We start from the raw sequence: 12,042 nt of genomic DNA on the forward strand, positions 1-12,042 counted from the left end.
CAGATTCATTTTACCAGTAATTCCAATCCTTAGAAAGAATGTTTTTATCGTAATTTTCAAAATGTGATTGTCTTACTCTTAAACGTTTATTTGTCCGTGGAAAACATGGCTTTAAATATTTAATTTCGCATCTGTTTTAAAATATGACCACCCACAAAAGCTGTATGTTGCCAATTTTTCCTACACTCATTTTTATTGCCATGTTTTTTTTTCTTCTTATAAATCTAGAAATTTTCACACAAAACAACTCAATAGCATGGACCTACAACCCAAGGTAAGTTTAAAGCCACTGTAAATGTGTATGGAAAAAATTGTACAAGGTATTTTTTTCTACTGATATATTATATTTAAATTTACTCTTAGATGTAATATTTCAGTAAAATTACTTCATATCAATAGGGGTTTACAGGCCTCATATGACCAGAAATTTTCCTTTGTATAAAAATGAACATCATGAGAAAAACTTTAAACATACATACTGAAGTTTATGTCCTTTATACCTCATTTTATTTATGGTATTTCCTCTTTGTCAAATCCCTATTTGCCACTCAACAAGATAAAGCAAATATGCTACAACTCTCCTTCTGAGTCTAGGTTACTCTCAAGCCAGCAAATGATAAAAATTCTGTACATCAGTTACCTGGTCTGTAAAATTAGGATATTATACCAAATTACCACTATCCCCCTTAAATGCTATAAGTAAATGTAGTTTTAAAGTAGGTCTTCTTGTGAAAGAGATGGCCTGAAAATTTCCTATACATTCCTGGTTAGGACAGCAGATTGAACACTTAGATATTATCTCACTTCTCCAAACTCCATGAAAACTAAAGTAACTAAATGTTTTTTAAAAAGGAGGCTGAAGACATGAGACAGAGTGAAGACATGTAGGCATATTAAGTAAATTTGAACCTACTGAAAGTTCAAATCCTACATTTCCTCTGACCCCACTCAGCTCTTAAAGGCTCTGGTAGCTGGGCACTCACTGTCCAGTCTGGGAAACTGACTTTCCTCAAAGGAAATATCCAAGAGAGTTCCCCGATAAGAGATTCTCTCAGGGTCAAATTTGAGACTCAAATATGAAAATGACATCCATGCACTCAAAATCACTAATCGCTTTTTTATTCCTTCATTGTAAATAATGAATAAACAATCAAGGACTACTAAATATCTAAGTAAAATCTTGAATGAGGATGGAAGAGATTAAAACAAACAACCAGACAAAAGGAAACACAATCTAGGCAACCATCATTGATATTCTCAGAGAGATAAGAAAGGATGCAGGGAGTTCCCATTGTGGCTCAGCAGTTAAAAAACCTGACTAGCATCCATGACAATGCAGGTTTGATCCCCAGCCTCACTCAGTGGGTTAAGGATCTGGCGTTGCAGTGAGTTGTGGTATAGGTCGCAGATGCGGCTCGGATTCCAAGTTGTGGTGGCTCTGGTGTAGGCTGGTGGCTACAGCTCCAATTCCACCCCTAGTGTGGGAACCACCATATGCTGCAGGTGTGGCCCTACAGACAAAAAAAAAAAAAAAAAAAAGGATGTGGTATTCATGAAACAAGAATAGGAGGACATTTAAAAAGAAAAGAAAAAATCTTCAAATTTAAAAATATTCTAGTAGGATTTTTTTAAAACCGTTATTGTAAGCTTAGAAGATATTTTGAGTAAAATACTCCATGGAGTAGAGCAAAAAGAAAAAATAATGAAATTTAAGAAAGAAAGAGATAAGAAAATTGAAGCACTAGACTTGATTGTGTGGGCTTTATTCCAGAGATGCATGAATAGCTCAATATTTGCAAATCAATCGATGTGATATATCACATTAATGAAAGGAAGGATAAAAATCACATGATCATCTCAATAGTTACAGAAAAAGCCTTTGACAAAATTCAATATTTAAGCATGATAAAAACTCTCATCAAAACTGGTATAGAGGGACAACACAGCAACATAATAAAGATCATTTGTGACAAATCCATGACTAACATCATACTCAATGGGGAAAAATGGAAAGCCTTTCCTCTAAATTAACTCTTGCCACTTTTACTCAACATAGAATTGGAAGTCTTACCCGCAGCAATCAGAAAAGAAAAAGAACTAAAAGACATCCAAATTAGAAGAGAAGAAATAAAACTGTCACTATTTGCAGAAGACATGATAATATATATGTAAAACATTAAAGTCTCCACCCCAAAAAAAGAAAAATTAGAGCTAATAACTGAATTCAGTTAAGTTGCAGGATACAAATTCAACACAAAGAAATCTGTTGCTTGTCTACACACTAATGATGAACCGTCAGAAAGAGAAAGCAAGTAAACAATCTCAAGGAGTTCTCTTGTGGTGCAGCAGGTAAAGGATCCAGCATTGTCATTACAATGGCCCAGGTCACTGCTGTTGCGCAGGTTCAAATCTTGGCCAGGAATTTCCACATGATGCTAGTGCAGGGGAAAAAAAAAAAAAAAAAACCATTGAAAAGAATAAAATACCTAGGAATAAACTTAACCAAGCAGGTGAAATACCTATACTCTAGAAACTATAAAACATTGATAAAGAGAAACTGAAGATGACACAAAGACATGGAAAGGTATTCCTGCTCTTGCATTGAAAGAACTAATATTGTGAAAATGGTCATACTAACACAAGCAATATACAGATTTAAAGCAATCCCTATAAAAATACCTATGAACATTTTTCACAGTACTAAAATAAATAATCCTAAAATTTATATGGAACTACAGAAGACTCCAAAATGTCAAAGCAATTTTGAAAAAAAAAAAAAAACCTGGAGGTATCACCACCCAGACTTCAGACTATACTACAAAACTATAGTTATTAAAACAAAATAGGGCTGGCACAAAAATAGACACAGATCAACAGAATGGAACAGGGAGTCCTAAAATAAACCCACATACCCATGGTCAATTAATCTACAACAAAGAAGGCAAGAGTATACAATGGAGAAAAGACAGTCTTTTTGATAAGTGGTATGGTGTAAACTAGACAGCTACATGTAAAAGAATGAGATTAGAACATTTCCTCATACATTATACAAAAATAAACTCAAAATGAATTAAAGGCATAAATGTAAGGCCTAAAGCCATAAAACTCCTAGAAGAAAACATAGGTAGAATACTCTTTGACAAAAATTGTAGCAATATTTTTTGGAGCTGATTCCTAAGGCAAAATAAAGGAAAGCAAAAATAAATAAATGAACAAGACCTAATTACTTAAAATCTTCTTGCATAGCAAAGGAAGCCATTGACAAAACAAAAATACAACCTATGGAATAGGAGGACACATTTGAAAAGATTGTGACCAACAAGAGGTTAACATCCAAAAGATAAAAGAGCCTATGGAGCTCAATATAAAAAATAAAAAAAAATGAAAAAAAATGACCAAAAGATCTGAATAGACATTTTCCAAGGAAGACAAATGGATGGCTAACAGGCCCATGAAAAGAGATCAGCATTGCTAATTATGAGAGAAATGCATATCAAAACCACTACATGATATCACCTCACACCTGTCAGAATGGCTATCATAAAAAAGTCTACAAATAACAAATGTTGGCAAGGATGTGGAAAAAGAGAACCCTTATACATTGTTGGTGAGAATGTAAATTGGTACAGCCACTGTGGGAAATAGTATGGCGTTTCCTCAACGAAACTAAACATAGAACCACTATTTGACCCAGCAATTGTACTCTTGAGTATGTATCTGGAAAAAACAAAAACATTAATTTGAAAAAACAAAAACATTAATTTGAAATTGCACCCCAATGTTCATATGAAGCATTATTTACAATATGGAAGCAACTCTACTATCCATCAAGAGATGGAAGGATCAAAAAGATATATACAGTATGTATACAACATACAATAGAATATTACTCAGCAACAAAAAATAATGAAATTTGCCATTTGTAGCAAATTTGTTGGGCCTAGAGAATATTAGGCTTAATGAAATGTCAGACAGAGAAAGAAAAATACTGTGTGGTATCATTATATGTGTGATCTAAACAATAAAAGGAATGTATACAGCAAGATAGAAACAAATTCACAGATATAGAAAACAAACTAGTCATTACCAGTGGGAAGAAGAAAGAAGGGTGGGACAAGATAGGGGTATGGGATTAAAAGAAACAAACTACTGCATATAAAATAGATAAGCAAGAAGGATATATTGTGCAGCACAGGGAATTATAGCCATTATCTTATGATTACTTTAAATGAAATGTAATCTGTAAAAACACTAAATCACTATGTCATAACCTGAAACTAATGTAATCTTACAAACCAACTACACTTTAACCAAAAAATTAGAAAGATAAAATGAAGACATAGAAAAGAGTCTATAATTTTTCATGGAGACAGGAAGAAGGGAAAAGATCACAGACAAAAGATAAGGAATCAAGTGGCTCTGAAGTTCTAAGTAACAACACCTGCAGCAACAGATCAACTCCTTTACAACTTAGAAGGTAAATAATTTCCAACATAGAATGCTATGCCAAATCAAAGCTACCAATCAAATATGAGGGTAGAATAAAAATGTTTTTAGGGGCTACTTGGTATCAAAGTATTTGTCAAACATGACCCATTCTTAAGAAGTCCCTTAAGGATCTACTTTACCACAATGAGAAAAAAAAGCCAAGAGAGAAGATGGGGTGCAGACAACAGGAGATACAATACACAACAGGGAAAGAAAACATAAGGAGGTCAGTAAAGGAAGACCCTAGGATTCCCACTGTTACCAGTGGTCATAGTGTGACTTGAGAGACAAACAAGGGCTAAAATCACCTAGGTACCCACTGCTACAGCTTTTTAACCTGAGACAGAATGTACAGATGAACCTGACCCAGATTTTTATCCAGACTCAGCATGAGTATGTACTGATGAAGTTCTTCTACTTTGCACCAGGTCCTGCTGCAGGGATGAGTTCAGGCACACATTTCCCCCTACAGAAGCACTCTTCCCTGCCCTACTCCCCCTGAGAGCTAGAGATAGACCATGGTGAGTACAGAAACATAAACAGAGAAGCCCTCTCTGCTGACCATATTTTGGCTAGACACCTGCCCACAAGTTACTTCAGGTAGATAGGATGTACAAGCCATGCCAACAGGAATATTCTGTGATAAAGTCACACTTATCACTCATTATACACGTCAATCAATTGGAATTATTGGTTATATATCACTCTTCAGAGTCTGATTACTACACACTCACCCTTGAAAACATAACCTATTCTACAGGGTACTGACAAATCACGTTTCTAACCCTTTAAGGCTGAGGGCCACTTCCCAATAAATTCACAAAAGAAACACCCATGAGAGGAGCCCTGTAACAGCAGGCAGACCACAGGCTTCTCTTGATGTCTTTCGAGGGTCCCATGTCTTTTCATTTGAAATCTCAACTAGTACCTACTCCTTTATTCTACTTTACCTACATGCTGAAGAACAAACCCGCAAAACAAAAATCCTCATGGAGATTAGGGTGTAGCTCCCATTGAGACAGTCATAGGAAATCACTTGATTTATGTTGAGTGAAAAAAATGCGTATTATGGCCACTAACAGATGAGAGAAGTAAGATACATCTCTGTGAAGACTTCTTAAGACCATCAGTGTCCCCGAAGCCACTGAGAACCAAAGTGTTATGAGTTAATCCTGCTCCTTACATCAGTTAGCTTTCATGGCACACAACTGTTCCTTATAGAATCTAAACTTAAGTGAGTAATCTAAACGTAAAATTGAAAAAATTGCAATGAAGGTTTTTGTTTGTATTTGGTTCATTTACTTAGCTTTTTTGTTTTATTTTAGTGATGAGAAAAGGAAATTAAATTTCTAGAAGAGGTGTTACATTTAAAAAATAAACATGGAGAAATGGGGAAGGGAAATAAAGGTGACTAATAAAAAGGGAACAAAGATGCTTTAGGAAAGTAGGATAATCAGCAAGGTCTAAAAATCAAGTTTAATGTAATAGGAAAACTTGGTTAAGAAGAAATGCTCCTCTCTCCATTGACAGGTATAATAGCAAAATTCTGATGATCTGCCTGAAAAAACTCTATTTCCAGCCACTGTTATGATTATCATTACTATTTAATCACATTCCTCTTTTTATATATTTACAAAACATTTTACTCATTCAGCCTTATAGACTGAGCCACTAATGGAACATTTTGCTTTTATTCAAAAATACAAGAGTTAAGGGTCTCCAATTTTAAATGATAGTCATAGCCGTTAATCAGTTATTACGATTTAAATAAGGCTAGCAGACTTTCCAAATTTTCCTTCTTTCTTCACTGTGTAAGCAAAGTCATATTCAGAGGCAAAAGCATCTGTAAAGACAGAGGGTGAGGAGTTCCCATTGCAGCACAGTGGGTTAAGAATCCAACTGCAGCAGCTCAGGTGACTGTGGAGGTGAGAGCCACGATCCCTGGCCCAGCACAGTGGGTTAAATGATCTGGCATTGCACAGCTACAACATAGAGTGCAGCTGCAGCTTGGATTCAATCCCTGGCCTGGGAGCTTCCATATGCTGCTGGTATAGCCATAAAGAAGGAAAAAGGAAGAGGAGGAATAAATAGCTTTCTAAGACTCTGTACTCTTGGTTACGCAATTACATTTCATGCTGCCCACTTACAACTGTGCAGCAGGCCAAGACATGAGCTCCTTGATAGATTCTGTGAATAAAGTGATAAAGAGCCATTCTTAAACACTTAGCTGTAGACGATTACAACATGTCTCTTTTATAACAGAAATCTACTCCAATACTATGTTGATTCATGTCAGAAGACCCTGGGAAAGTCCACCTTATATTACAATATTAATAAAAGTAATAGGAAGGGGCTGAAAATTAGATTTGCAAAACTGTTATCTGCAGCAATCAGATTCAGTTTTAAATGACAGAGACTATTATTCAAGACTGGGGAAAAAATAGAAATCACAAACACATTCCCCTTTTAACCCCCATCTCTCAAGCCAGACCCTGTTTTTATTTCTGCCATTTTTATTCCTCCCCACTCCTCCTTATTTGTCTAAAAAGTGCAGTGATGCTTTTCTCTGAGTAAGAAATACAGATGAAACTTCCAGAGATAATTGGAATTCTACGGTCCATCACTTTATTACATTCTGAGCCTTACAGCAGGAATCCAGTTCATTTTAAGGTATTACGTTAGTGTTTATTTGCTGTTTCAGTGACTACTATTCACTGGGAACTTAGACTATTTGGTCACAATAATAATAAAGGTGTCTTAGGGCCCACTTATAAACTATCCTCGTTCACAAAGGTTCTCAAATAAAATCTTCAGTGAGAGCTCCATGGCAGAAGGGTGTGATCACCTTTCTGTCACCCAAAAGGGGAAAGTCCAATAACAAGCTAAACATGGTGAGAAATCCAAATGACATATAAAGGGAAAGAGGCTACCAGCCTCTAACACACTCTCATCTGGTCTGTGAATGAATAAGACGTCGTGTCTGCCTGTTGATCTTTAAAAGCTACTGAGGCCATGTGAAAAACATTGGCTCTCAAACACAAAAGTTGATGGTGGTTCTCTACATCAATCCAGCTCTGAGTGACTAGGGTATTCCACCTCTTTCCTTTGACATTTCCCCAGGTTTCAGCAGCAGATGTTTTGCTACATCTCAGAAAGCCTGGGGATAGCAAGGAATACCTATCAGCTTTGTTTAATCAAAGTTAGCTTTCTAAAAACAAAAGAGCTTCTAGAGACCGGTTGTTGCTTCTTCTGACCACGGCACCGGGAAGCTTATTCATTATTCATTATTAACTTAGCATCATCACACAACCTCCCCCTTCTGTAACAACCTCAGATTCTCAATTTATCTGGGGTACAGGGAAGAGGATTTAAATTATGTCATTAATTATGAAAAAAAATTAACTCCTATTGTATTTTTAATGGTCATCTACTTATTAAATAATATTTGAATTATAGTTTCAAAGAAATCACTGGGCTAGAATACTATGCCATCCTTGAATGTAAACAAGCCAAGATCTATTTCTTACTCCGCAACTGATATAATTTCTAAGCAGTAAAGAGCCATTTAAATGCTCACTATTGCCCACTGTCCTACTTCTCAAAATTCCATTTGAATCCATATATCTACATCTTTGGAGTTAAAAAAAATTGATCAGGAAAAAAATAAATGGCATCAATAATATAAAATAAGAATGTTCTACATACCATGTGATCTTAGGTTGATTATTAGCAATGGCTAAATTACTTTACAGAATAAGACAAGTAGTTTATTGGAAAGCAGGGGACGCAGATGTCTAAGACATGTAAGAATGTTTAGAAGGTAGGCTACAATTGGCAATTATAAAAATCAAAATCAAAATATTTACTTTGGTCCACCATATGTGGGTAACTAGGCTATATTTGAGTGTTGGGGAAATAAAAGGCAAACCTTCCCCTAGCCCAGAAATCCTCTCTGCAAAGATAGTAGTGAAAGAAAACACTATCCAGAGAAGAAACAAACTTCTCACATTTTAATGACAAGAGGTAGTTTTGCAACTTCAGGGAGGTGCCCATTTCAGTTAGGTTCCTACTCTCACTCAGAAACTGGGGAGAAGCTATCTGCCTGATGTATACATTTCAAAGAGCTGGTTCCCCAAAACTTAAGAAAGACATTCCTGGGTCATAAAGCTGACAAAAAGGCTCATCTAGTCTCCAAAAGCCTATACGTATATGTCAAAGAGGAGAAAAAATACAATTTTCTAAAGAGCATGCTCAAAGAAAAAGTAGGATGGAAATGTTTCTTCCCTTATTTTCAATAAAATTAAGCTTCTTTAATTTTAATTTGTTCCTAAAAGAGTAATTCTCAATACAAACTCCAGTTTCCTCCAGCATCTTCTTACTATCATAGAGATCTCAATTTTGTTCTCAAAGTCACATGTCTTCATCCTTTGCCATTCAAACCTCTGCATTTGCCTGGGGGCTTTTATGAAGATGGCAAGGTTCAGAAGTTGGCAGTTGACAGTAGGAAGTATAATGCAGTCATTCACTCAGAGACTGGGCAAAGTGTTGGTGGCTGAAGTGTCCCACATGTGGCTGGAAGCAGAAGTCTGTGGAGTGTTCCAAGTGTCAGGGAAATGTAATCTCCTTTCAACCCAGAAAACCTCTCCACAAAGACTTAAGAGAAAGGAAGCAACTCTTTTTTTTCATCTTTTTAGGGCCACACCTGCAGCATTTGGAAGTTCCCAGCTAGGGTTCCCAGGTAGGGATCAGCCTATGCTACAGACATATCAACACAGGATCCCCCAGCCACATCTGTGACCTACACCACAGCTGATGGCAATGCTGGATCCTTAACTCACTGAGCAAGACCAGGGATTGAAACTGCATCCTCATGAATACTAGTCAGGTTCCTTACCGATGAGCCACAATAGGAACTTCAAAAACAACTTTATTTATTTATTTATTTATTTATTTATATCCTTAACTCACTGAGCAAGGCCAGGGATTGAAACTGCATCCTCATGAATACTAGTCAGGTTCCTTACCGATGAGCCACAATAGGAACTTCAAAAACAACTTTATTTATTTATTTATTTATTATTTTTATTTATTTATTTATTTATTTATTTATAGTCTTTTTGCCATTTCTTGGGCCGCTCCCGCGGCATATGGAGTTTCCCAGGCTAGGGGTCTAATCGGAGCTGTAGCTGCCAGCCTGTGCCAGAGCCACAGCAACTCGGGATCCGAGCCGCGTCTGCAACCTACACCACAGCTCACGGCAACGCCAGATCGTTAACCCACTGAGCAAGGGCAGGGATCGAACCCGCAACCTCATGGTTCCTAGTCGGATTCCTTAACCACTGCGCCACAACGGGAACTCCAAAAACAACTTTATTAATAAGCTTTTACCAGGATGCAATGCTCATCACAGGCAAAAGAGAAGGCAAAGACAGAAAAATATCTTAGTCTTTAATATAGCTCTTATAAAGCTAAATGGATATAACCCAACATTTATGATTTCAATAGAAAATTGCTAATTTTCTCTTATCTCCATGACTGGAGGTAGAGTTCAAATCTGGAGTCTGGTGACAGCTGAAGTTAAGCTCAGAATTTCCCACAGGTAGTGAGCAGTATCTTCCTTGAGAATACATTCCAGGGAGAAGACTTTCAGGACATTGAAGGAACATTCTTCCCCCCCACCTTTTTTTTATTACTCAAATGAATTTATAACCTCTGTAGTTGTAGTTGTATAATGATCATCACTATCAATTTCCATCCCACAACCCAAGCACATCCCCCCACTCCCCAAACTGTCTCTTCCAGAGACCATAAGTTTTTCAATGTCTGTGAGTCAGCATCTGTTCTGCAAAGTTCAGTCTGTCCTTTTTTCAGATTCCACATGTCAGTGAAAGCATTTGATGTTTGTGTCTCATTGGATGGCTGACTTCACTTAGCATGATAATTTCTAGGTCCATCCACGTTGCTAAAAATGCTGGTATTTTGTTCCTCTTAATGGCTGAATAATATTCCATTGCATATGTGTACCACATCTTCTTGATCCAGTCCTCTGTCAATGGAAATTTAGGTTGTTTCCTTGTCTTGGCTATTGCAAATACTGCTGCAATGAACATCGGAGTACATGTGTCTTTGCAAGTCGTGGTTTTCTCTGGATAGATGCCCAGGAGTAGGATTGCTGGATCGAATGGTAGTTCTATTTTTAGTTTTCTGAGGAATTTCCGTACTGTTTTCCACAGTGGTTGCACCAATTTACAATCCCACCAACAGTGTACTAGGGTTCCTTTTTCTCCACACCCTCTCCAGCACTTATTGTTTGTAGACTTTTGGATGATGGCCATTCTGGCTGGTGTAAGGTGGTACCTCAGAGTGGTTTTGATTTGCACTTCTCTAATGATGAGTGATGTTTAACATCTTTTCATGTGTTTTTTGGCCATCTGTATGTCTTCTTTGGAGAACATTCTTAAATTGTGAAACTAGCAGAAGGCTTATATAGCATTTTACCCTCCAAGACTGGAGACCATTGTTCTTCCAAAATGTCTGGCATAATTTAAGATTCTTATGATCATTGCATGACCTTCTATAAAAGAAGGACAATTTTCATATGCGACTCAGATTGAATTCCTTCTGAGCCAGGGATGGGAAGAAAGTAACTCAAAGCAGAGTCATCTTATTTTTTAAGGTAGTGAAATGGGACATTCTTACACTAAATGTAGAGTATTTAGATCTGCCACATTTACCTATTTATTATATATCAGCCAGTGTTGTATGTAAACAAAGCCACGAAGATCCCTATCATCACAGGAATTACAAGGTATTAGGAAAATCACACTTGTAAACAGATGATTATAATCAAGTTGGGTAAGTTATGAAATGAAAAGTATTGATGCTGTGGATGTTACCTGAGACCCATATTTGGGGCATTAGGGAAGGTTTCTAGATGTAAAAATTCTAAACTGAGATTGAAAATTAAGAATAGGTAGTATTAACTACAACAACCTAAATACAATAATGGATTTTAAATGATGATCTTCAGGTTAAAAAAACTTCTCTGGAAAATGATAATATTCATCATATCTCATTTCCTTAACAATATCACAGTGTTCCTTTATTTGTTTTCTTAACTTCAGATATGACTGCTAAGCCTTTAGGAAATTTTCAAAGAACTGCTTTGTACAAAGAGAAGACAACTTACTGGTTATGATTTTTCCATATTCTTTCGTCCTTTATTCAACCAATTTTTGTTGTTTGCTTAAACTATCTGGGTCTTCCACCAGGTACTGGGAATAACAAATAAAAAATGGCTCTGCAAGGAGCTCACAGTCTAATTGAATAGCAGGTATAGAAAGAAATCATTATGTGACCTGCAGTGATTAACACTTCCAATGTCCCACTATAATACAATTACGTGAAGGCTCTAATATCTTTCCATCAGCAACAAACTGGGGATATAAGCTTTAACAACTGACCAGATTCTCTCGAGGCTGCTTCCTGCTCAGGACACTCATTTTCTCTGTTATACCATTATTGAATGGTCCACCACTACCACTTCTGATCACA

The 12,042-nt window shown here is 36.6% G+C and overlaps 1 protein-coding gene across 1 annotated transcript in view; it reads right to left on the minus strand.

Annotated features, from left to right (window-relative positions):
- Positions 1 to 1,975: 1,975 nt before the first annotated feature.
- GPR63 (G protein-coupled receptor 63) overlaps positions 1,976 to 12,042 on the minus strand; it is a 121,568-nt gene continuing 111,501 nt past the window's right edge. Inside the window, exon 2 of the mRNA XM_084960882.1 lies at positions 1,976 to 2,435. Coding sequence (XP_084817008.1) covers positions 2,405 to 2,435 — 31 coding nt within the window. The 3' untranslated portion in view covers positions 1,976 to 2,404. The remainder of the gene's footprint in view (positions 2,436 to 12,042) is intronic.

Source organism: Sus scrofa, chromosome 1 (assembly GCF_054392235.1).
Source record: "Sus scrofa isolate SSC_HxYL_T2T_F1_AM1 chromosome 1, Sscrofa_HxYL_maternal_Yorkshire_Landrace_v2.0, whole genome shotgun sequence".
Lineage (NCBI taxonomy): Eukaryota > Metazoa > Chordata > Mammalia > Artiodactyla > Suidae > Sus > Sus scrofa.